The sequence below is a fragment of the Tachysurus vachellii genome, chromosome 20 (assembly GCF_030014155.1).
Source record: "Tachysurus vachellii isolate PV-2020 chromosome 20, HZAU_Pvac_v1, whole genome shotgun sequence".
Classification (NCBI taxonomy): Eukaryota; Metazoa; Chordata; class Actinopteri; order Siluriformes; family Bagridae; genus Tachysurus; species Tachysurus vachellii.
The window spans coordinates 9,300,078-9,326,975 of NC_083479.1; the positions used below are offsets into that span (position 1 = coordinate 9,300,078).

The 26,898-nt window shown below is 40.1% G+C and overlaps 2 protein-coding genes across 2 annotated transcripts; both read left to right on the forward strand.

Moving 5' to 3' along the window:
- The first annotated feature begins 317 nt into the window (after positions 1 to 317).
- ilk (integrin-linked kinase) lies at positions 318 to 18,853 on the forward strand. The gene is made up of 13 exons (XM_060895748.1): positions 318 to 544; positions 3,281 to 3,455; positions 10,958 to 11,123; positions 11,562 to 11,657; positions 14,884 to 14,980; positions 15,092 to 15,175; positions 15,339 to 15,424; positions 15,509 to 15,618; positions 15,912 to 16,039; positions 16,226 to 16,347; positions 16,561 to 16,660; positions 16,748 to 16,878; positions 17,309 to 18,853. Exons 2-13 carry the CDS (start codon positions 3,367 to 3,369, stop codon positions 17,456 to 17,458), a joined length of 1,359 nt encoding a protein of 452 aa, XP_060751731.1. The 5' UTR covers positions 318 to 544; positions 3,281 to 3,366; the 3' UTR covers positions 17,459 to 18,853.
- Positions 18,854 to 18,930: 77 nt separating this feature from the next.
- On the forward strand, positions 18,931 to 25,347 carry LOC132863454 (NHL repeat-containing protein 3-like). Its single transcript, XM_060896264.1, has 7 exons — positions 18,931 to 19,158; positions 20,695 to 20,847; positions 20,937 to 21,087; positions 22,450 to 22,653; positions 23,579 to 23,670; positions 23,789 to 23,901; positions 23,979 to 25,347. The coding sequence occupies exons 1-7, from the start codon at positions 19,066 to 19,068 to the stop codon at positions 24,223 to 24,225; spliced, it is 1,053 nt and encodes a 350-aa protein (XP_060752247.1). The 5' UTR covers positions 18,931 to 19,065; the 3' UTR covers positions 24,226 to 25,347.
- The last annotated feature ends 1,551 nt before the right edge of the window (positions 25,348 to 26,898 follow it).

Here is a 26,898-nt window from a genome sequence, read left to right on the forward strand (position 1 = left end):
GAATATGCAAAGGAGGATTTCACTGTAATGTATGTGTGACAAGCAAACGCTTCCTTTCTTTTTTCTACTCTAAAGCAAAGACAAAAACAAATAATGCTGTATGATGTCCGACTTCATACAGTCGGATATATATATATATATGTGTGTGTGTGTGTGTGTGTGTGTGTGTGTATATATATATATATACACACACATATATATCTCACAACATGTGCCTTATTACTATAAAGTGAAGAGGATTTTAGCTTTCCAGCCTCTCAGGCATGACTCACCTCTATCACTGACTATCTGATTACCTGTTTAGATAACTCGAGGGAAGTTCAGGACTGTGTTTGGAGTGTGTGTAAAAAATTCCTCCCCTGAGGGCACGGTTTTTAGCGGATTCCCAACAGAGGGCGATGCTGTTTTGTTGTTTGAGGGAACACACACTTAACTACAGCAGAAAGGCGGTTCCTGTACTCAGAGGACCAGGGTGTGGACAGTCAGGGCTAGTTAGTGACCGACACACTGCTTTCTCGTTCAGCCAGAGCTGCCACTTCAACAGGTAACGACTTTAATTCATATTTCACTTCATTTCACCAAGCTGTATTCATACATTCAGTGTAATAATCCTCTAAGTAACTCACTGTTTGCGGGTTGTTGTTTATTTTTTATACCAAAGCTAACGACTTAGCGCTATTAGCTAAACGGCTAGACTGTTAGCTCAGTGAAAAACGCTAACTCTCTAAACGTTAGTTTTAATGCCAAAAAAATCTATTTTTTACTGAGAGCGATTACTTTAGTTATTTCCTTTTCATTTATTCTCTTTTACAGCGTAAACTCTTTAATATCAAAGTAAATAAAAGTTGACTTTTCTCTCTTCCCCTTTGCTAACATTTACCTCTGTAAAGAAACCGCAGCGTTAAACGTCACCAGTCCTGCAAACAGGTCTCAACATATCAGACTCGTTTAATAAACACTTTTAAAGTACGTGTTTCCATCTTTAAAACGATGTTTCTAGTCTAGAAATAGGCTAGAAATTTCACACACCCTGCATATTTTTATATTTTTCATGACCATATATGAATGTAGGTAGAGTTGGTCCTGTGGTGAGATTGTGACGTCAAAATGCTGTATTTCTAACCCTATAAAGTCCCACTGTCCTTTAGTTTTCTATTCAAATATTGGCCTAAAAATGATTTTAGTGAGGAATAACTCGCATGCCGTTCTGTCTTCTGCTTCCTTTATATATAACTGCGTAAAAATAAAAATTGTAAATATTAAAGTACAGGTTGAATTTTTCCTATGAGTGCTGCAGACTAGTCATGCACCTAATCATTTGCATGATGTATTACATTATTGCTGTCATGGACATGTTAAAATACCTGTTACGCTGGACTCTTTTAAGCAATAAGCTACTTAGGTGGATTATTTTGCAATCTCCTTAAATAAAGACGTCTTTTCTTTTTCAGAAGGCAAAATATGAACAGTTATCCACCAGGAACAAAATGCGAATCAATACTTTGAATCAAAATATTATCTTAAGTAGCACAGAAGATTTAGTTTTTGATTAAATTCTGAGATACAGTTTTTAAACACCAACATCTCAACCTAATGAGTGTGATACGTTTGCTCATTAATGTGACATTGAATGTTGCTGACACATGGTGAGTGAGAAAAGACATTTGCTGCACTTTTCCATTATGATTAAATAAACATTAAACCTTATGTTTGAGATCTTTCTTTTCACCCCTCTATCTGCACATGGAACTAATGGAAAATACAACACCAACACACGTTTTTTTTTTTTTTTTTGTTTGTTTTTTTTTCTTTTCAATCCTGCTTTCAGTTTAAGTCCTGCTTCAGGGTCCACATGTGACCCTGAAGCAGGACTTAAACTGAAAGCAGGATTGAAAAGAAAAAAAAAAAAAAATTGTGTTGGTGTTGTATTTTCCAGCAATAATATGCTGATATTCATAAACTGGCATTAAATAATAATTCAAATAATGAATAATACTTACAAATTGTTGAGCTAAATAACTTAATTTCTGTCAGATTTATCGGCTTTAGTTTCTATTTTCCAAAAAGCAATCCATAATACTGTTTTCTGACACATTTTTAATAAAGATTTATTAACCTTCAGAAATTTGATGGACAGACGTTTGTAATCTGTCTCGTAGCTCACATTTCCATTGTTGCTTAGATTTACTGTCATATTTACACCAGAAATGATCACCAAGGGTATATTTAACTAAGTAATTTGACTCTATAGGCAGAAGCCGACAACATGTGGTGTGATGCCTGTCAGGGCTTTGTGTGTGTGTGTGTGTGTGTGTGTGTGTGTGTGTGTGTGTGTGTGTGTGTGTGTGTGTGTGTGTGTGTTAATGGTATCATATAAAGTCGTTAGGTGTGATGGTAAGAAAAAATATATATAATTGCAATTTCATTGAAAATGATTTTTACCTTTAGTCTTAGAACAGAGTAACATTAAAGTCAAGGACCTCATATAGCACAGCTGAAATGATGTAAGATGATTTAGTACTACTAAAATAGCTTACTTTCAATACCTTGATCCTCCCATGAGATTAGCCATTGATGCTGGCTTGGCATTAAAAGAACAGTCAACAAGCAGCATTTGGTACAATTGGCATTATTTCCCTCTTGTTGTGTAGTATGGCCTGGGCTATTAGAGTAATATTCAGTCCCTCAAGATTTCATGATTTGAATGCAAAATCAACCAAAAATGCCACAATAAAATGGCCACAGATTGTGTTCAAATTTGAGCCCAATGTTGTTGTGAGACATCATTCAGCCAAAACTCTTCAATTCACATGTGGCGAACATGAGTGCAGGTAATGGTTTAAAAGTAGAATCGTGCGCTTACAGTTTTACCTATTCAATTTTACGCAACAAAACAGTGTCAGTCAATCAGCATTTTGGTCACAACATTAAAAACACAGCAAAATTCTGGAGAAGCTGCTCATTAAAACATGGAATTTCTTTTTACTCACAATTATTTTCATATTTTATTGTTTAATGCTGTATTTTAAAACGGTGTCTTTTTAAAACTAAATACTGCGGCACGCATCATTATGAAAATGTCATAGATATTTGTGATCAAATGTTTTGCTATATTGTTTGTGTCAGAAACATCTAAAGAAAATGACTCTCAATAAAAAATATAATATTGCTGTATTACCTTTCTGGTTATTGCCACACACTGCCACATACTGCCGTAGTGCTTTAAAGCGTTGTTTACGCATTGATATGAATGTGTTACTTTCTTCTGTCTGTGCTCCAGGTAGCGCTGCATCACACCCCTTTCCCAGGGCACTCCTGGTAGGGGACGAAGGATTCCACTAGCCAGAGGAGAAAGAAGGAACCAGAATGGACGACATCTTCACCCAGTGCAGAGAGGGTAACGCTGTAGCTGTCCGCCTCTGGCTGGACAACACAGAGAACGACCTTAACCAGGGGTAAGTTCACTTTTGCTAATCTTTAGCGAAAATGAACTGAAACCTGGAAATGGCTATAAATTATTGTTCAATATGTAATCACTTCTTATTTATGAGGTTAAATCATGCTATGGATCTATTGAGTATTGCGTTCATAATCAGAACAGGCCCGATTTTAAAGCCTCAAAAACTGAAATTCACCTGGAGCAGGATTTTTGTCATGGCTTGTTGCTTGGCATTCCACTTACACTCTTATTGTTATGTCATGACTTTTTGTTGATGTTGCTTATACAGACATTATACAGATATTTTTCCATTTATCTTTGTTCATCTTAGTCCTAATGTATTCCGGTCCTGTACAGCTGAAGTTCAAGCAAACTTACAGATTTTTTTTGGAAGGGTGGAGTGTGTGTGTGTGCGTGTGTGTTGGGAATTCTAGTGACTCACGTTAAGAGCGTCATTAGTCGAGTGAGTTGGTACTGGATTGCAGCTTGCAGTGATGGCATCAGGCCAGATGTTTTAGACGAACTTTTGATTGCCGGGTAATAGTGTGCCCCGATGTTACCCGTGCCTTACAATTGCTCTCACATTCTTCTTCTTGGCAAGTAAACAGTACAAACCTGGATCTTCAGATTACTTGCTGACTGTTAAGTTCTTTTCCACCGAAAGCTCATTGGTGAAGTGTCGGCCTACTTCAGAATGGTCTCGCAGTGGAAAAAGTCATGCACATGCTGGAGAAATGAAAGTGTCCCTATATGGTGCAGAGATCTACAACATTAATCCATGACTCCATGTTCCAGACAGCTGGAAACAAGCCAAACAAGCGAGGCTGCGGTCAAATAGGTAGTGATATCATTTTAGTCACTTAATCCAAGCATATTTGAAGCAGATCCCTCTCACTGGGAATTTAGCTCAGTTCTTATTTATGCAGGCATCTCGGTAGAAGTTCATTACGGTGTTAACTTTGCATGGCTGGTGCCAAACACAACCTTTTTAGAATCTGTGCTATCCAAGGAAAATTGTTTATGAATTAAAGAAAAACCCTCAAGTGAATGAAATGTTTTAGTATCCCTCCCAGTGGGGAGTTAGAACATGCTGTTTGTTGCTGAATGTTGTCCTTGTGTTGAAAGTTGAACATGCTGAATGTTGTCCTTGTCTGATGGTGGATCAACAGGCAACAGCATGTTTCTAGCAGGCAGCACGTCTTCATTCGTAGTTTAAGCACTGTCATGTGACTAGAGTAGAGAAAATCATCACATCCGTTGTAGATTCTATCTAGGCATTTCCTGTACATTTCTAACAGTTAGTGGGACAGTCTAGCATTCAAGCAAATCCTGATGGTCAGCTGAAACAGATGGATGAAGAATCACAAATATGACTAGGCTTACTTCTTTGGGTAACACAGCCATGTATATTTTGCAGCGTGACTAATGTCATGGATATGTCACTTTACATGTAGTTTCTAGCACTATACTGACTCAGAGGTGGGAGGGGGAAGGAAAAGCCAGACTGCTCAGGAATGGCAGGGGCGAATAGTTTCCATACTATGAGCTCACTAACCAGAGCATTCTGACTTGAGCCATACCAGTTCTCTCTCTCTCTCTCTCTCTCTCTCTCTCTCTCTCTCTCTCTCTCTCTCTCGCACACATTTTCTAGCACTCTTTCTTCCTGTTACACTCCCTTTTACTCATCCTTCCTCTACTTGTTTCCTGTTCCAGAAATAGAAAAGCTACACTCTAGCTACATTATTGTCATTGCCATTCAGTCTTTACTCATTTGTTTATATTGAAGCTTGTAATTAAATTTTTTTGGAACTGAATTCATGGCTCTGAAGCATGTAAAGAAAAATTCTTAGCTTTTTGGGGCTATAGAAGGCATTTAGATGTCGTGACCCCAAACTGTTGTAGGAGGGGACAGGAAATGGCAAAACCGTGAGACTGTGTAAATGACCAGCTTTAAGATTTCAGCTATAGACTGATCTTATCTTATCTGAGAGCAAGCAGAAGTCAGGGTTTTTTTTGTTTTTTTTTTGTATTTTTTTTTGTTTGGAAACACTAACTAGAATTGCTGTAATTAGCATTTCAGTGATTGGTTCAAGCTTCTTCCTGCTGAGTTCTCTTCCATTTAAATTAGCTACACATTTTGTGGCTTGCATGCAGGAAAAAACTTTCGCCAGAAGACTTCTGTATACTAACTCCTTAAGTAAATTGCTTCCAACAAAGCCAGTTCGGTCGGTAGAATCAGCGAAAGAGCATAACTCGCATAACCTATCCATTTTAAGTAAAAATACTGTTTTCCTTTGTACTGAATTGACAGACCAAGCATTGCATGGTTTCCTCTCGCATCCTCTTTCCAAATGAATGCAGAATGGTGCTGCTTTAGAGCCTGGTTCAGAATCGTATGCAGGGGTGGACAAATCATACGTTCATTAGCCAGAACTGCAGGCAAGTAAAAGCTCCAATGCGCCATGTTTTGCTTTTACAGGATGTTGACTAGGCTAAAAGGTTGTAACTAATGTAATAGCATAAGGTTTACTCAACTAGTTTTCTAGTCAGCATGTTGCTGGTCAACATTTTAGCATTGAAACACTGTGTTCTGTCCTCACATCGCACCTAAAACGTATTATTGAGGTCAGATTATCAGCTTGGTTACCTGTCCACATGGTTAGCTGTGAGGTGACTGCATATTGTTGTACCAACGGGAGAGTACGATGGCTTTGTGCTCCGTTTTGTCAGTGTTTCCACAAACGTAACCAGACGTTCCTGATTTTGAAAAGCCTTCCTGTTACTTATGCACGCTAATGAATCTGCCTAGTGTGTTAGCTACGGCATCGAGACAAACTCGACATTGTAGTTTAATGGAATAATGTAAACATAAATGCAGCATTGTGATGTTGCCATGTGTGCTTACAAGCCACCAGTTAAACTTCACTTTTAATTGGCCTTGTTCACACATGGCATTAACGTGTGCCCTGCGTGATCCAATTGGAAGTGGTCTCAGGTATGAACAGGGTCTAATGCAGCTTAAATATTCACTGGGAACCAATTACTCAAAGCACATCTGGAGGTGATCCAGTACACACATGGCCCCACATCACATTGTACTGTGAAGGTAAAATCTGTTCCAGACAGCAACACAGGATTGCCTAAACAAATGCATCATTGCCCTAGCTGGAAAAATGACAATCATTCTTATAGTTTCATTTGTCATTTCATCTCTGGTTCATGTTTGCTAGCAGATGGTGTGATTGAAAGGTTTTAAACAGTCTGTACAATGTAAATGCAGTGGAAGGGATAAATGGCGGGATAAATGACCACCTTCCAGTACACACAGTACAGATACAGTGTATGAAATCTGTTTTACTGTATAGCAGGTGTGAACAGAGCCAAAGCATTATCTCTCTACAGTGGTGATGAGTGAATGTATTACGTGATTAGTTTATGCCCTGACATCTAACAGTCCTGTGGCAGAAGTGCTCTGTCCTCTGAACACGCCGAAGCTGCTCACAGCCCCATTCATTTAGAGGGAAAACTAGATGTATTAGTTATATTAGTGGGATGAAATAAAAATATATGGACCTCACTACAAGATGTTAATGATGGAATATGAATCATCTTGTAGCTTAGACAGATTGTTAGCATTTTTGAAAACTCTCCTTGTTTTTTATTTATTTATTTATTTATTTATTTATATATGAGAGAGAGAGAGAGAGAGAGCGCACTCTGAGGAGGTTATATTGTGTATTATATACAGAGATACAAGTTTGTAGATCAGTCTGTTAATCTTCAGCAATTGAAGAAACCCTTTTTTATTTAAATATATGAAATGTTTGGTGCTGACAATAATAATGAAATAATTTAATGGAAAACAAGCATTAATTATAATTAATTACATTTTTTTTTTTTTATCAGTCACTCATCAGGTTGTGAGAAGTACTGAAATGGCTATCAGAATTATTATTATTTTATATATATTCACTTATATATAATTTCATTATTATTATTATTTTATTTTGCCTTGTGAAACAGGCATAGTCAACGCCTTTAAAAGTCCTGCATAGTTTTCCTCAAGCTAATATTTGTGCGTTCTGTCAGCTGGTTGTCCTTTTACACCCTCAGGATGGGTGTTAATGATGCAGGCCTTTGGACTTCACATCCTTACAAGGACAAGTGAGTGTCTTTCTAGGAACAGCACAACACCCACACATGCTAAAAATGTGAGGGGGGGCAGCAGGAGGAGTATTATTTCCTATCTTTCCTGCTTGTTTCACTTCTCCTCCCCTTGCTGTCTTCACTAGTCAGTCGCTTGTCTCAGGAATCATTCTGAAAGCTGTGTGATAGTGACGAACTTGTGCTGTGATGTTGCATATCTAGTTTGCAAAAAGAAACCAGACAGATGCTTTAGAAAAGCTTGTCTTGTTTGCATATTTATTGTAAAACATTGTTTAAACTTAAAATTTGCAAGTCTGTCTTTGTGCCCATCTTTTCATCTCTTCGTCTTGTTTATAAGTCTTGTTGAAGGGGAGATTTGGCGTGCGTGCGTGTGGGTGTCTTTCTCTCTCTCTCTCTCTGTGCAGGGCGTTCGTCTATCGCTCTCTTTCTGTGCAAGGTGTGCGTCTCTCTCTCTCTCTCTCTCTCTCTCTCTCTCTCTCTCTCTCTCTCTCTGTGCAGGGCGTGCGTCTCTCTCTGTGCAGGGCGTGCGTCTCTCTCTGTGCAGGGCGTGCGTCTCTCTCTCTCTCTGTGCAGGGCGTGCGTCTCTCTCTCTCTGTGCAGGGCGTGCGTCTCTCTCTCTCTCTGTGCAGGGCGTGCATCTCTCTCTCTCTCTCTGTGCAGAGCGTGCGTCTCTCTCTCTCTCTCTGTGCAGGGCGTGCGTCTCTCTCTCTCTCTGTGCAGAGCGTGCGTCTCTCTCTCTCTGTGCAGAGCGTGCGTTGCGTCTCTCTCTCTCTCTCTCTCTCTGTGCAGAGTGTGCGTCTCTCTCTCTCTGTGCAGGGCGTGCGTCTCTCTCTCTCTCTGTGCAGGGCGTGCATCTCTCTCTCTCTCTCTGTGCAGAGCGTGCGTCTCTCTCTCTCTCTCTGTGCAGGGCGTGCGTCTCTCTCTCTCTCTGTGCAGAGCGTGCGTCTCTCTCTCTCTGTGCAGAGCGTGCGTTGCGTCTCTCTCTCTCTCTCTCTCTCTCTGTGCAGAGTGTGCGTCTCTCTCTCTCTCTCTCTCTCTCTCTCTCTGTGCAGGGCGTGCATCTCTCTCTCTCTCTGTGCAGGGCGTGCATCTCTCTCTCTCTCTGTGCAGAGCGTGCGTCTCTCTCTCTCTCTCTGTGCAGGGCGTGCGTCTCTCTCTCTCTCTGTGCAGAGCGTGCGTTGCGTCTCTCTCTCTCTCTCTCTCTGTGCAGAGCGTGCGTCTCTCTCTCTCTCTCTCTCTCTCTCTGTGCAGAGCGTGCGTCTCTCTCTCTCTCTCTCTCTCTCTCTCTCTGTGCAAAGCGTGCTTCTCTCTCTCTCTGTGCAGGGCGTGCATCTCTCTCTATCTCTGTGCAGGGTGTGCGTCTCTCTCTCTCTGTGTGTACAGGGCGTGCGTCTCTCTCTCCCTCTCTCTGTGCAGGGCGTGCGTCTCTCTCTCGCTTTCTCTGTGCAGGCGTGCGTCTTTATCTCTGTGTAGTGCGTGCATCTCTCTCTGTGCAGGGCGTGTCTCTCTCTCTCTCTGTGCAGGGTGTGGATCTCTCTCTCTCTCTGTGCAGGGCGTGCATCTCTCTCTGTGCAGGGCGTGTCTCTCTCTCTCTCTGTGCAGGGTGTGGATCTCTCTCTCTCTCTGTGCAGGGCGTGCATCTCTCTCTGTGCAGGGTGTGCATCTCTCTCTCTCTCTGTGCAGGGCGTGCATCTCTCTCTGTGCAGGGCGGGCATCTCTCTCTCTATCTCTGGGCAGGGTGTGCATCTCTCTCTCTCTATCTCTGTGCAGGGTGTGCGTCTCTCTCTCTCTCCCTCTCCCTCTCTCTCTCCCTCTCCCTCTCCCTCTCTCTCTCTCTCTCTCTCTCTCTCTCTCTCTCTCTCTCTCTCTCTCTCTCTCTCTCTCTCTCTCTCCCTCTCTCTCTCTCTCTCTCTCTCTCTCTCTGTGCAGGGCGTGCGCCTCTCTCACTCTCTTTGTGCAGGCGTGCATCTCTCTCTGCAGGGCGTGTATCTCTCTCTCTCTATGTGCAGGGTGTGCATCTCTCTCTGTGCAGGGCGTGTGTGCCTCTCTCTCTCTCTCTCTCTCTCTCTCTCTCTGTCCAGGGCGTGCGTCTATCTCTCGTTCTGTCTGTGCAGGGCATGTGTCTCTCTCTGCAGGGTGTGCGTCTCTCTGTCTCTCTGTGCAGGGCGTGCATCTCTCTCTGTGCAGGGCGTGCGTCTCTCTCTCTCGCTCTGTGTGCAGGGCGTGCGTCTCTCTCTCTCTTTGCAGGGCATGAGTTTCTCTCTCGCTCTCTCTGTGCAGGGCGAGCATCTATCTCTCGCTCTCTGTGCAGGGCGTACGTCTATCTCTCGCTCTGTCTGTTCAGGGCGTACGTCTCTCTGTGCAGGGTGTGCGTCTCTCTCTCTCTGTGTTGGGCGTGCGTCTCTCACTGTGCAGGTCGTGCGTCTCTCTCTTTCTCTCTCTCTCTGTGCAGGGCATGCGTCTCTTTCTTTCTCTCTCTGCAGGGCGTACATCTCTCACTGTGCGGGGCGCGCGTCTGTGCGGGGCGCGCGTCTGTGCGGGGCGCGCGTCTGTGCGGGGCGCGCGTCTGAGCATCTTCTGTATTCAGTGGCCACGTTGTAATGCAGCATGAGAACCACTAGCAGCTGTCTTATGGTTGTCTGTGTTCAAAAGTAGTAAGAAATCTGGGGCCCAAGTATTTTCATTATTTATAATCAAATTCTTTTTGCGTAGAAATACAGCAGGCCCATTAATAATAATAATAATATTATTATATTTAATAATAATAATAATAATAAGTATAATAATAATTATAAGTGTAAGTATGCATGATTTTTATTGGTTTTGCCAGTTTGTAAATCTGATTCTTGCCCTATACATTAGTATATGAGAATCGCTGATGTGCAGTAGAGCCGCACTGCTGATCTCAGCATTCATTGCTACATTGACGTCTTTACTCTGACTGTAAAAATGAAATGGATGGCCTGAGAAAGAATCCTGCATTCAAATATAAATAAAGCCTGGTGCTGAGTGAGGTAGCATGTCACACACACACACACACAGATGGGGGAGGGAGGATGCGCTGCAGACAGCAGAGGGCCAGTTAACTGCTGTTTATATTTAACCCAACAGGGGAGCCTTAGACACTGACAGCTGAGACTCTGCTTTACCCGCTGTGTGCACAGAGAAGGCGGTGGGACTGTCTGTGGCCAGTGGCAGTATTTAATAATAATGATAGTAAAAAGACTCCAAAGAACAATACTGCTTTAGAAATACAGTAGTATTTCAAAAGAAATGAGTCACACCAAGCACCAGTCAGGTTCAGCTACTGATTTTGTCTGACTGAAAGGCTTCTCTTTGTTTGTGCCTTAGAGATGATCACGGATTCAGTCCACTGCACTGGGCGTGTCGGGAGGGACGCTCCAATGTGGTGGACATGCTCATTATGCGAGGAGCCCGCATCAACGTGATGAACCGCGGAGATGACACACCACTCCACCTGGCTGCTAGCCACGGACACCGTGACATTCTGGGCAAGGTTTGCACAATCAGTATGCACGTACACATGTACGTATATATACCTGTATAAGAGTCCGATATGTTTTGGGCGAGGTGTTCGTTCAGACACGGTCAAACATACACACACGTTGAGTGCAGACTTAAACATAACATGTCTGTAAGCCAGTTTCATTCCTGGCTAGTTATATAGTAAGTACCAGATTTGAAAAACACTATCTGCGGTGAGTGTCACCTAATTCTCACCACTACTCACCCATTCTCTTTAAATGAGATCTGAAATTTTACTGGTTTGATTGCGTTGAACCTTATTGTGTAAAGTATACATATTTAATATATTAAAATCTGTTTTTTTTTTTAGACCAAGTTATTGCTTTACAAATGTTTTTTATTTATTTGTTTGTTTGTTTATTTTGGGTGTGCAGAATGACTTATTTCTGTGTTTTTAATACTTTTTCAGCTAATTCAGTGCAAAGCAGACACCAATTCATCTAATGAACACGGCAACACCCCGCTCCACTATGCTTGCTTCTGGGGCCATGACTTGGTTGCTGAGGTAAGTTTACGCTTCCCTCTGTTGGCCATATCATAGAACCACAGTGATTTAGTCACAGGCATGTGAAATCCACAGACACACAGTGTTATGCATATCTCTGTGAGCCAAATAAGAATCTTGGTCTCAGTTAAAGACACATTTCCCCAACCTATATACAGTTAGTGGCCACTCCATTGGTCCACCTACCTCCTATGGCACAGGCAACAAATATTACTGTAGCTTTAATGTAGTTCTTGAGAGTAAATCAACGTCTGCATGTAAACACTGAATTGGGAATATTGTTGCAGGACTTTAGACTAGGCTAGATGGTTTCCTTAGATTTCAGTGTCAGATGTTTTTTCCACACCACCTTATCTTAGTTTAGGTTTACATTTACCTTCTATCCGCACTCATTGACACTTATCGTATATATCTGAACTTCCTAAGCATATACTTATTGTGTGAAATTTATTAGCCTTCATCAACACTTCTATCTTTTCCCTTCATCAAATATGTGGGATTACTATAGGAAAATAATTGATAAGGTATTAATTACACACACTTCTTGTAGTTATTGATTTTTTTTTTTTTCCTCTCTCTCTCTTTCATTGTGTAAATCAGGTCTTTTTTTTTTTTGGCGATAATTTGTTTTGATTACCCTGATCAGTGATCCTTAGGGCTATGTTATGTTATGTGGTGAACAGATTTGAGAGGACAAATGCATATGCCCCCTTTTCCACCAGAAAGGACCGGGTGTTGGTTCAGTGCTGGTGCTGGTTCTAAGTTGGTTCCACTGGCGAGCCTTCTAAGAACCGGTTTGCCTTTCCATGGGCTAGAGAGCCATCACTGTATACAACGTTATACAGCAGCATTAGCGCAGCAGCGGCAAACACAACATCGACAATGGCGGATGTTGCCTTACTGTTAATGCTTATGGCTTTGCGAACCTACATTAGCATTTAAACGCGACGAATCCTGATTTAAAATGATTTTAAAATGGCACTAAAGACGTTCTCTTTTGCCTTGTTGGTCACAGTAACCCTGTCCACAGCCCCCAACGCAAACAGTTCTTAAGTTTAGACCCGCAATATTTTGGTGCTACTTAAGAACCACTTTTCCTGGTTCAGAGCCGGTGCTTTGGGTGTCGAAAAAGAAAGAACTGATTTTAAATCAAGCTCTGGCTCTAAACCAGCACTCAAACTGCCTTGGTGGAAAAGGGGCACTAGTGAGCAGTCAGGCAGGCTTCACCTGGAAACTGTTTGTGCAAATGTCTTGGATTGTTTTGAAGTATGTTTCAGGTCTTTAGCCATCTGCACTGCACAGCATTTGACTAAATCGGTACCCATAACATAGTCCTACACTTGTCTGAACACATATTGCTGCTTTAGTCAGCAGTGACATCATCAAGAAGTACGAGGACCCCAGTTCCTTTGGCAGCCATATATGTCCATCCCATATAATGAAGTGTTGTGTTTTGAATCATGAACAGGTCCTTCCATTTTTACTTTTGTATTTCATGCTAAACCCACAGTATTTACTGTCTGTGGAAATTCTTTCTGGCATCTGCATATAGTTGTGTTCTGTGTTCTTAACTTTTTGCTGTTCCAGAATTCACCAGTTTATGCTTTCTTGGTAGGAATGCACCAGTGTACCAAATGATTTGGAACCAACTAATGTTTTTGATTTATGCTCACTTGTAAGTGATATAATGAGGGAATAACAAACCCTGCCATGCAACGGTTGAAGAGCTACGCATAAAGTGCAGTAATTAATACACAGTTAACCTGATTTGGATGCAGGGATTCTCAAATGAAAGCAAGAGTATTTCACTCCAATGTTGATATGCTGTGGTAGATAGTACGGAGAGACAATGGGGGAAAATGTGGGTGACCACTGGCAAACTGGACACAAGGCCATTTATACGCTCTGCACAGTTAGTGTGGGTGTTGACATCTACTGGTGATATTGTTTAGTGATGGAAGAAGCAATTTGAGGGTCTTGTTATACTATTGTGCATATCCTCCTTTCATCAGGTAGTTACAGAAATCTCTGATGTCTAGAAGTTCTTTCTGTCGCTTTATTTGTTGGTAACATTCTTAGCAATGAATGACAAGGTTAGTGTTGTGTGATGTTGTGTCTGGCAAACTAGGATGGGGTATCTATTTTTTAAAATAGGGTGGTATTCCAAGTATACCATTTTATCCAGTTATACCCATTTCATGGCTCTGGAAAGGAGATTTAGGAGGTCTGTGGGTTCTGGCCAGGTCATAGAACAGTGGACCAGCTCTTTACCCTTGCACAGCTTTGAGAGGGGTTATGAAAGTATGGTAATCAAGTCTAGACGTGTATTTGATTATTTGCTCTATCGTTTGTTGTGGGAGGTAATGAAGGAGTACGGTGTATTAGGTTTGCTTCTATATATGAAGCACTGTATGAGTGCAGCATTACTGCACTCTGGAAACCATTTATGTTGGTTTTCATATCCATCACAGGTGTGACTTGTTTTATCTACTGTTTATGGTTTTGATGGACTAGATATAAAGACCCAGCCAGGGTTGTAGAACTTTACAGCATAGGGCGGGAAAGAAGCACGATCCCACTTATTTAACGATGATATTCTGTTGACATCATGCGCAGTGGGATGCGAATCATCACCTCCAAATCCAAGACCATGTTTCTCTCAGAGATGTGGGGAGACATCTTGCTCCTGTTGGGAGAGTTTAAATATCTTGGGATCCCATAACCCCACTAATGGAAAAAGAGAGCATGAGAATGACACAACGGGTTATGAGCATGTTTCCTGGTCAGCTCTCGGTAGAGTTGTATCAGGCATATCCCACTGGAAGGAGAGCTCAGGGCAGATGCAAATGTCTTGTGGTCCCCCAGGAGGAGTTGGAATCTATAGCCATGGATTGGAAAGTCAAGGCAGATCAGGAACTTGTCACTGCCTTTTGCCACTATGTCCATCACCAGGAATAGCTGATTGAGTGGGGTGAATGACCATGCGACTGAATATCCTATCCTATCTTATTCTATACTTTTAATGTTTACTTGTCAACTTACTAGTATTTGATGCTTCCTTTCTAATGATTACAGATACAGGGGGCGGACAATCTGTACATAGCAACAGATTAGCCTACACTTAGATACTGTATACCTCGTACTACACATGTATACCTCATACTACTATGCATGTATGTATGGCAGGTTAACTATTTACAGTTTGCATTTCTCAATTCCATTTCAGGACCTTGTCAATAATGGTGCTCAGGTGAGCATCTGTAACAAATATGGAGAAACACCAATGGACAAAGCTAAGCCACACCTGCGTGACCACCTGAAAGGTAATAAATCTATTTTTAACTGTAAAACTCATAAGACAGTAAAATTCATTTAAATATGAATGACCATACTGTAGTGTATTTAGCACATTAACCTTAACATTTTGTGTTCAGAAATGGCTGAGAAGCAAGGACAGAATCTGACCAAAGTTCCCTTTAAGGACACCTTCTGGAAGGGCACAACTCGAACACGTCCACGTAAGCACTCATTGTGTATAAACATTGCAGCTAAGCATTGTATAAAGCGATATAACTAGACACTTCTGAGGTACAAAATATATTTTGTAAATTACTTCTTTTCTAACAATGTTTTGTATTGCTGGGTTTGTTTGTTTTTTGTTTTGTTTTAAAATATCTATAGGCAATGGCACACTAAACAAACATGCTGGCGTAGACTACAAGCAGCTCTCATTTATGGCCAAGATAAATGAAAATCACTCAGGAGAGGTTAGCCCACTTTTCTCTGCTGTAAACTTTGCCCATTGTCGTTTTTGTAGCAGGATATTTTCAACTGTTACTCCTTTTTAATAGCTGTGGAAGGGACGCTGGCAAGGGACGGAAATTGTAGTGAAGGTGTTCCATGTTCGGGATTGGACCACTAGAAAGAGTCGTGACTTTAATGAGGAATACCCCAAGCTGAGGTGTGTATATATAGATATAGATATGTATATAACTTTTCTGGGTAGTCTGTAGCATTGATGTGAAGAAAGGGAAGTGCACAAATAAGGTTTCTCTACAGATGATGTAAAGGAGCTTGCAAATGCCTCAAATGTTTAACCTCTACTTATAGGACAATTTTCGGGTCAAACCTATGACTATTTGTAGCAATTTTTTTAACATATTGTATACTGATGCCTGACCTGTATTAAATAAAAGGGCTTAAATGTTGTCTACAAGCTGTCATTGTGTTTGTGTGTCTGTCTCCTTACTTTAGAATCTTCTCCCATCCCAACGTGTTGCCCATGTTGGGGGCATGTCAGTCACCCCCTGCTCCCCACGCAGTCATCATCACACACTGGATGCCATATGGCTCCCTTTACAACGTGCTCCATGAGGGCACCAGTGAGTAAAGTTTTCTAAACTTTAGAGATCTGAACAGACAACGTGAAGTGCCTTCTGGGTCTTGTGTTTGGCATCACAGATTTAAGTTGTGTGTTGTGTTTTTTTTTTTTTTTTTTTGGTTATTTTTTTCGGAAGCTGCGTTATAAAAAAGATTAGGACTTAAATCAGGTTTTGCTCGCACTTTAGACTTTGTGGTGGATCAGATGCAGGCGGTGAAGTTTGCACTGGATATTGCATGCGGGATGGCCTTCCTTCACACACTGGAGCCCATGATTCCACGTCACTATCTCAACAGCAAGAGTGTCATGGTAAGTGTGAAATCTGCACAGAACTTATCCTTTCTTGGGCCTAACAGAGCCAGTGTATTTCATGAGGTATCAGGAACGCACGCTTTCTGTCTAAAAGCAATTCTTTAGACACAAGTCCAGTTGCCTTGGCTTTACTATTAGGCATTTAAAATACCTGACTGACTAAAATACATGATCATTTTAACTGATGTTGCTGTTGATGCCATTGAACAGATAGATGAGGACATGACAGCCAGGATAAGCATGGCAGATGTGAAGTTTTCCTTCCAGTGTCCTGGCAGGATGTATTCTCCAGCGTGGATGGCCCCTGAAGGTACCACCCTAGGTTTCAGTAGACTCCTTCTTTTAAGCCCCATTGTTGGATTGTTTACTCTGTGTACTTTTTAATTTGCTCCACCAGCTCTGCAGAAGAAGCCAGAGGAAATTAACAGGCGTTCTGCAGACATGTGGAGCTTTGCTGTGCTGCTCTGGGAACTAGTCACCAGAGAGGTACCGTTTGCTGATCTCTCCAACATGGAGATTGGCATGAAGGTAAGAGTGATATCAATTTTTTTATTAGTTTATTTACTTATACAAATCACAAAATACTGTTTAAAAGCTTTTTGGTTTAACAAACATTTCCCTATTTTCCTTTTTTTCTTAATCTATACTAGATTAGCATTTCTCTTGGGGTTGAAAAATATTATGATAATGACTAACATCTGTTGGGTATTTTGCTGTCACTCAAGGTTTTATTTAAGTTGATGAGGTCCACACTTATTTAGGATCTAATAAATATAAACATAGAACTGTGGTAGGATTGTACTTTTTTTCTGTTGACAGTATATTGAGCCCTACTAGAATTTTTATTGTGTCAGTGATGGAAGTAAAACCTTTCCCTGTATCTTAATATTCATGTAAATCTATTCATGACTTTTCTGTTCTTTCATTTTCATCCATACCTTCCTCGTTTGTCCTCCAGGTGGCACTAGAGGGTCTGCGTCCCACCATCCCACCTGGCATCTCGCCCCACATCTGCAAGCTTATGAGAATCTGCATGAATGAAGATCCTGCTAAAAGACCCAAATTTGACATGATCGTGCCCATCCTGGAGAAGATGCAAGACAAATAAAAAGCCCTGGCTGTTCTCTCTACTACTCCCCTGCGCATCAACAACCTCCTCACCCTCACCCTCTTCATATGCTGATTGCACCAGTATTGCCTTAAACCCGCCATTCACCAAAGTGCTCTGTGTCACTGTATACTTTGCAATGAAAGCACGTTTGTACTTTGTACGTCTTGGACTGTTTAGTGTTATCCTTGCAATCTCTTGTACTGTTCCTTGTGATACACAATCAGTGGATGATAGTGTATGTCTACTCTCTGTAAGGGGTTTATGGAGAAAGATATGGAATTATTTAAATGCCTCTTAATAGCCATATGTGTGTTAAGGATGAGGAGCATGTGACACAGTGAATGTACTGTAACAACTAAAATGTACCATCTAACCACTAGACCCTTCATTTCATTGTTAATCATCACTGTCCTTCCCGGGGGCCATATTTTAGCATTATTAGCCGTGCTTGTGAAGTCTTTCTTTAAATGGTCAATTTTAAACCTTGTGATGTATGTTTCTTAACTTTTGTGGCAAAGGGAGTTTTCCTGTACCGACTCCCTGCTAAAGAATTATATATATGCAATGAATAGTATTTGATCAAAATCCCAGCCATAGCCATATTTCCAACTTTTAGCAGTCATTCATTAACTTTAATGTTTGTGTGTGCAAGAAGTGTTTCCTTTCTTATCTTTTGCCTTACCATGCAACTAGTTACCAAATAGTGAAATGCCCAAAGCATCAATGCAGACGTCATTAATCTACGGCTGCAGTTATTTTAATGCTATAGTTTTCTGTTTCATTTTTCAGTCAGGTCCGGAGCAAAACTACAGATGCATGACTTTTCTCTATTTCATTAATTAACATTAATATCATCATATTTCTGTTATCTAATCTTCACTGTTCGTGTTGTGTGCTAAAATGTAAGGTTCTAAACATTTTTATACTGTCTGTATACATATATGTATGTTTTTAACATGGGGAGATGCACCTGCCTACCCATGAGTGCTTTGTTATGAACTTCTGTCAACACTACATCTATACACTAGCTCTACGCTTTCTGCTTTCCTGCTTTCACTGTCTGACGTGAGCTTTTCAGTGTTTAATAAGAGCCAGGGAGAAAATGATCATAAATGTCCCATAGAATATTTAATCCAATACAATATATTGGATCAGGAACCGATATTTTTTACTCCACTCTTAAGTAAACCACAGTTGTAGAGGAAGGCATTTTTGTCTTTTAAATTATCTCACCATTTTTTTTTTTGTTTGTTTCTTGCTGATATTTTGAATAAAATTTTGTGGCCTTTTTTTTTTTTAAATCTTTTTTGGAAATTTTATTTTTCATGTAAACAGGAGTTTACAAACCGAACAGAAGAACAAGTACAAATAAAGTGTTTTGCCCTTGCTTAACTTGATTTGTCAGCATGATTTGTGTGCAGTTATATGTTAAAAATGATATGTGCAAGAATTTTTAATTCTATTATTATTTTTATTTATTTATTTTCCTTGCGTCTCATTGGCGTTTATGAATCATTCTTTGGGTCACGTGACCATAACAGGAAGCGGATTCCTGCTTGTTCTGCTGCTCGGTTTTGTTTGCTAACACTGCGTACGTTTTCTACATGAAAAAGAAAAGTCAGCTGTGTTTCGTTAGTTCAGCGATGGCTATTATCTTCCTCGTCATGTTTGTGATGTATAGCACCTTAAATTCCCACGTAAGTTCATTTGTTTTTCTTCTTTGTATCTATAATAATTCACATTGGTGTCTAAGCCATAGCTCGGTTCCAGCTCTTGGATGCAGAGCAGGTTCCTCACTAGCTAATTAGTGCTGAACGATCTAATACAAAAACTGATCTCTAAAGGAATATTAATTTATGTGAGGAAATATGACGATTACTGTAGCTGTCAAGGTGCAATCTATCCATAATAAGTAGTGACGTACATGAATAACCGATTCATTTTGAGCGAATCGTTAAAAGTACCGAATCGATAAGCGATTCATTGTTTAACGACTCACTTCTAAGGTTACTTCTTGTCCAAAATTTGCTTACATTAAACGACCTGAGCAAACTCAACCCCTCATACGCTAAATACATTAGTCCCTGCTTAAAAAAAATCATAGCAAGTTTATGTGCTTCCAGTGTGTGTTATTTTACAGTCAGTACTCATTCATGCATCTTCAGTTTATCCAGACCCTGTATTCTGGTTTATTCACCATGGCTGTGACACCAGTCCATCACAGTCACACGCCCCTGGGACATTTATTGTAGTTAGTCTGTACACCTAGGTGTGGACAGTAGGAGGAAACCAGAGAACCTGAGGGAAACCCATGGAATACCACACAGAAACCTGTATGGGATTAAAGGAGGGATCCTGTACCTGGGTGTAACGGAGCATTTCTACTCACTGAGCCACAGTGATGCCTCAAATTCCCTTACACTTGAGAACATCGACCAGTTTTTTTTAATTGTTCTTGCTGCGATTTTCACAGCTAGTGGATTTTTGAACATGGTTCTAACACTACATGTGTTATCAGTTAAATTGGGCTGAGATTAGTCTTATCCATGTTAAAAGCAGTAATGGAGCAGAAATATGAATACACCACCTCTTTATTTATTAGTCTTTATTATAGTATTAAAAGATATATTTCACGCATTTGCATAATCAACAAAACCGCATACAAATATGCTAAATTCTTTTATGTTTGAATAAATAAATAAATAAATAAATAAAAAATTCCCAAGTCGTCTGGTGGCTTATGACTAGAAATTTCAGGGAAAGGGGAATTTGTATACCAACAGACTGTGAGTAATATTCAGGGGAAAATAAGAGGAACAATCTTTCACAGAAAAAAAGAGCAAAATGATACAGAGAAGGTCTTTAAGTTATGTATATATGTGATTGTGCATTTGCATGAAACTGGGGACTGGCAAATGGCTAACTTACATTTATATTGTCGTTATTTCAAAAGATTGAGTTTTTCTCGTTGTTAAATGTTGTTAGAATTTATAAAAGATCAAATAAACCAGACTCTAAACCAGAATTTTTACCTTTACAAGAACTTTGGCTGTATAAATCTTTTTTAGATACCTTATACCAGAACTGACCAGGCAACAACTGATTCAAATTATTTAAATGTATGAAAATATTTGAATTACTAGAAAGAGCCATGTTGTACACCATTATAAGAGCTCTGTCTTTCTTCTCGGTTCTATATTTGATCTTTTTTGTCTGTGATAATTTTTTGGAAGTATGTAGCATCAGGACGTAAAAGGAATGTCAGTATTGCTGGGAGAACACTCTACAAGCTGGACACCTCCTGGCCTAAATATTCCGAGCATTTCACTGGAGAGGTTTTCGGAGTGGCTGTGAACCATCAGGCCGGTGTAGTGTACATTGTGCAGGTGAGGTTAAAGTGTGCTCACATCCAAATAATTGATATGCCACAGGAGAGTATCAGGTATATATATTTATATACACTGTTTTTATGCAGAGAGGTGAGAATGTCCCTAAAGTTCTGGTGTTTAGCACAGACGGAGATTTCCTGCATGCCTGGAACACCAGCACACTAGAGATGCCACATGGTATTTTTCTGGCCAACGCTTCAAGTTTCCCCACTGTGTGGATAACTGATGTGGGGAATGGTGAGTTTCAAACTATCGTTCATTTAAATTCTGATCTTCTGTTGATCCAGTGGCAGGCCCAGGTTCAGTTCCTGTGCAGGGCGCTAATCCAGCCACTGATCCAGCCATCGGATAAAATAAAACCTCCACCAAGTCGAATATGCGGACCACATGATTCACACAGGGAACAGGGAGCGCCCGAAAGAAGAAGATTTGTTTAAATTCTGGTCTGTCAATTACAAACTGAGCAAAACACACAGCTCGAAGGTGGTTTGGAAATTCAGAATCAATTTCAAGGATACTGAGGGTGCTTAAATGGACAGTGATACAAATACTATGAGATTTCTTAGCAGGAAGCTGAAGTAGCTGAGCAGGAGAAGTGCAGAAGGGTTGCATTAGGAGATAAAAATTAGTGTTATTATTTGCAGCTGCCAGCATTACCTACACAACATATCAGATAGCAGATATGTAGTTTAGAACAGCACACTTATTGTACCTTATGAAAAAAGGTCTTAAATACAACTGAGATCACTTTATTAAAAAAACTATTGACACCCTACAGCGATAGTCATCAACTGCCACACCACAGTCCAGTTACAGAGCCATAAAAGTATTCCATGGCTGAACTGGGTGCAGTGTTAAATACATGAATCAAATACACATCACCAGCACCAGAGATGGCAGATGTCTGTGTCACTGACAATTTCACCTAGTTACTCATTTGTATACTCCATTATTTTTTTTTTTATTTTTTTATTTTTTTTTTTTTTAAAAAGAATTGAAAATTGAAAAAACACTTGTTTCAGATTTTTGTACTTACTAATAGCAAGCAGGGGGGCACGGTGGCTTAGTGGTTAGCACGTTCGCCTCACACCTCCAGGGTCGGGGTTCGATTCCCGCCTCCACCTTGTGTGTGTGGAGTTTGCATGTTCTCCCCGTGCCTCGGGGGTTTCCTCCGGGTACTCCGGTTTCCTCCCCCGGTCCAAAGACATGCATGGTAGGTTGATTGGCATCTCTGGAAAAAATTGTCCCTAGTGTGTGATTGCGTGAGTGAATGAGTGTGTGTGTGCCCTGCGATGGGTTGGCACTCCGTCCAGGGTGTATCCTGCCTTGATGCCCGATGACGCCTGAGATAGGCACAGGCTCCCCGTGACCCGAGGTAGTTCGGATAAGCGGTAGAAGATGAATGAATGAATGAATGAATAATAGCAAGCAAAGTACCAGATGTATTTTTTAACAGAACAGATTAATTGTGCATGTTTTTCAGTCTCTGAATAATGGTCAGCATCTTGTGGAGAAAAAAAAAACCTTGCAGTGATGAACTTTTGAGACTGACTTGTAAAAAACCTCTTGTATAAAATATATTTACCTATATATTTGCAGGGCCCTATGGACACACTATAAAGCAGTATTCATCCTCTGGGAAGCTGCTGCAGGTGCTGGGAACAGCAGGGAAATCCGGCTCTGGTCTCAACCCACTGCAGTTCGACCAACCTGCTGATATTTTCATCCATGACTCCACCAGAGAGATTTACATTGTGGATGGAGATGGAGGAATGAACAACCGTCTCATCAAACTGTCTCAAGGTTTTAATATGAATAATAATAATAACTTGATTTATAGTGTATTGGGGATGTTCACAGTATTTAAGGTGTGGTCAGAAGTTCATGCAGGCAGTCAGATATAAAACACACGTTTTGATGATGGATTAGTGACCACAACACAATTGTGAATGTTGCAAAAGTAAATGTGCCACACAACATGCTGGGTTTCAAATGTATTAATCCAACGTTTCTTTTTTACTCTTATGCTCTGTGGCTGAATTCTAGCTGATACCAGAGCTCTCACACTGATACTGTAGAGATGTGATCTGATTCTGCTGTGAAAACATTTTTGAGCGAAAAACAAATTATAATAGTGTCTCTCTGTCAGTCATGTAGCCAGTTTGTTTGGCTTTGGAGAAATACTGAAAGAAGGAGATGAAGATACTAACTAACTAACTTTTCTCAAAAAAACAATGACTTTATCTTTAATTGGAAACAGTGTTGTGTTTGTTATTTCACGCTGTTGAATTTTTGATGCTGATTGGTCAGAAGTTTGATTTATTTTTAAACAGCTCTGATGGTTGTTTCAGATGCATGGTTTATATTAATATAGCAAATTTTAATGCATTATTTTTACACAGGGAGCAGAATGGTTGGTGATGATTATCAGTCTCGGAGTCTTCAGTATCAGTGCTTTGTAACTTACAGTTTTCTCCCAAGGCAAAGTCTTCAGTACAGCAGGATTTTTTTTGTTTCTGTAACATGACGAGCTGCATTTTCTGTCTTTCTAACTGAAGGAGACAATTATCTGAAGCTGTTATAAGTGATCTCAGGGACTACATTTGAAGTATGTGTCATTGAATTAAAAAAAGAATCTTGGTTAAAATAAACCTTAGAAAATAGAAATTGTTGTATCAGCGAAATAAAGCACTGGGATGTTTCGATTAATTGTGTGGTCTTTGTGTAGACCTGCAGATGTTGTGGATGCATGGTGAGAAAGGTGAAGGGCTCTCACAGTTCTACATCCCTCACAGTGTGGCTGTCGATCATTTTCAGAGGGTATGTCTGCAAAATATTTATAATCTTTATTTCCTTGTCATTCATCCACTTTTACATCTATATGTTTCACTATATGGTGCACTATGGAAAGCTGTATCATACCCACTGTTTGTGTCAGGTGTGGGTTGCTGACCGAGGAAATAAGCGGATTCAGGTGTTTAACTCGGTGACTGGAGACTGGCTGGGCTCATGGGGAAGCTGCTTCACAGACGACGCACCTTACTCCGTGAGGTAAAATACAATCAAGATGTTTCAAGTTCCCAAACCTGTATGCATTGTGTTACAGTACAGTTTGTTTTTCTGCACAGGCTCACCCCTGACCAGAAGTACCTGGTTGTTGCACAGTTAAACACTAACCGTGTCACTCTGCTGGAGGCTCCACCTGTGGGAATTATTGGTCAGTGTAAAGTGGTGAGTTCCATCCAACTGGCTGATGACATTAAACCTCACCTGGTGGATTTGGATCAGAAAACGGGAGCACTTTACGTGGCAGAAATCGGTGGTCAGCAGGCTCAGAAGTTTGTACCAACAACATTTAGGAATAACGTCCTTTAAACCACAGACTTCACCTGCTCAGAGGGAGCTGTTTGAAAGGGAAGATGAAATTATTAAAACCTGACATAATTTAGATTCATTTTGAATAAGGGTATGAACCATTAAGTCATATTCGGGATAAATACGATACTATAATAATATTTCTAAGAATATTTTCCAGATGCCAGTTCTAAGCTGAAATAAGTGCACTTTATTTTGGTATTGCAGGATGATCAGAATACTTTGTTTTCGGTTTGTAATACAATATGTCTGTGCAGGTGAATGTTTTGACTGGATGGAACAAATAAGCTTTGACATGAAAACAAGTATTTAAGTCTGAATTTCAGTCCACATTTAAGCACATAAATATTCTTAAGTGTAAGAGTACATGCATCTTGTTTAGTGTTGCCTGGTGCTTTTGAATGTGACTGTAACTGTATTTGCCATGTCTGTAATGCTTTACTTTGTGCTGTAACATATTCATGTAAATCTATACTATAATTCATGTTTGCTTTAGAAATGTGAGTTGATGCTTTTTCTGTGATTTGGAAAAATATATGGATTGACATGCCACTATATAACTTGTTTTTATCCATCATTATCAGTTTGGGACATATTTTAGAGTGATTTAATATATAATGGAAGCAATTTGTGAGAGGAAAGGTGTGACCAGTATTACCTGAGTTTTGTTATGTATGACTGAAAATATACATGGAGTTTATCAAAAGATTTTTAAAGTAGTCTGTATTTTTATTAGTGACTAATTATTAAATGTGTCAACTTTTCACTGTATTTATAATGGACATATACAAAGGTTATTGCAAGTGCAAACTTAATTAGGAGGCCAAATATGTGTTTAGGTATTGATATTATTATTATTATTATTATTATTATTATTATTATTGGAAATGGTCATTGAGCAGTGTTGTTTGTTATTTGTTGTGTACATTTGCAATGTGAATCAATTAATTCATGTAGCAAAAAAGAATCATGTTTCTGAACTCGATGTCAAAAAAACTGCCATTTGTCTTTACTGGAAATTACTGTCTTTACTCTATTGTAAGATTAAATCATTTTCAAAACCAAAGTATTCTTTAAAGCTGTAAATGTCAATAAACCTCTGTCAATACAATGCTCACCTGAGGCATGTCTTAGTACTGTGTGTTTATCTCTGTACATTATACACACCACGTTTATGCACAATTTTTATAGTTAACACAAGGAGATTTAATTGTCCACTTTATTAGAAACACAAAACTCATTAATTATTCCATCAGCCAATCAGGTAGCAGCTGTGCAATGCATAGAAAACTATGCAACTACAACACAATAGCTCCGGTGTTCTATCACTTTTTCCTACTTGTCAGAATTTCCTACTGGTAGCAATGACATATAAATAACGTATAACCTATCGGTCTGTACTACTTTATCAAAATTCATGACTATAATTTAAAATGGACATACTGCAAAATATGCAATACTCCGTTTTAACATGGGTAGCAGATTCTGACATGACCCCCCTCACACACACACACCCCACACCAAAAAGAAAAAGAAAAAAGAAAATTTATGACATAAAACATTCCAAAACTTAATATTTGAATTTAACAAAACATATTAAATTATACAATGTGGTGCTGGTGGTTAATAGCCTGAGAATTTAATTTATGATAAATTCATTCATTCATTCATTCATTCATCTTCTACCGCTTATCCGAACTACCTCGGGTCACGGGGAGCCTGTGCCTATCTCAGGCGTCATCGGGCATCAAGGCAGGATACACCCTGGACGGAGTGCCAACCCATCTCAGGGCACACACACACTCCCATTCACTCACGCAATCACACACTAGGGACAATTTTCCAGAGATGCCAATCAACCTACCATGCATGTCTTTGGACCGGGGGAGGAAACCGGAGTACCCGGAGGAAACCCCCGAGGCACGGGGAGAACATGCAAACTCCACACACACAAGGCGGAGGCGGGAATCGAATCCCGACCCTGGAGGTGTGAGGCGAACGTGCTAACCACTAAGCCACTAAGCCACCATGCCCCCATGATAAATTCATTATTTTATAAAATGTTTTGATTTTATAAAAACCGGGGCCCCCTGGCACCATCTCAGGGCCCCCAGTTTGAGAACCACTGGCCTAGACCACTTGTTCTGAGGTGTTGTCAGTGAACAGGCTGTAAAGCTGTTGGCTAAGTTACAGACACACATGAAAAACTCATGCTGATTATCTGGGAAACTTTCTCTAACAGCAGTCAAAATGTCATTGTGTCAAACAAGTTGTGAATTTGTTGTAACATTAAAACAGGAGAAACTTACTCTGTGCTCAAAGTGATGCTCGCAGCTCCAGTGGTTTTTTTTCTGGAAATGTTTTTTTTCATTGGTTGTTGCGCTAAATCTTACCCAGTACAATAGTTACTGTATTGTATTAATAGTTCTGTTTTCTGATTGGCTATTGTGTAGCCTATTTTTTGATTGGCTGATAAGTGTCAGGCTCGACTAAGAGCTCCAAGGGAGACGTACCCCAACGCTAACCATAACCATAGTTTTTGGTTGTTTATTTGTTTTCTAAACTAAAGCTACCTGTATGACTGTTTTGTCCTTTGTAGTATGTTGTTTTTTTTTTTGAAAGAGGGTGTTTTTCCAAGACCTCGGGAAACACGCCCACTTTACGTTGTGGTAA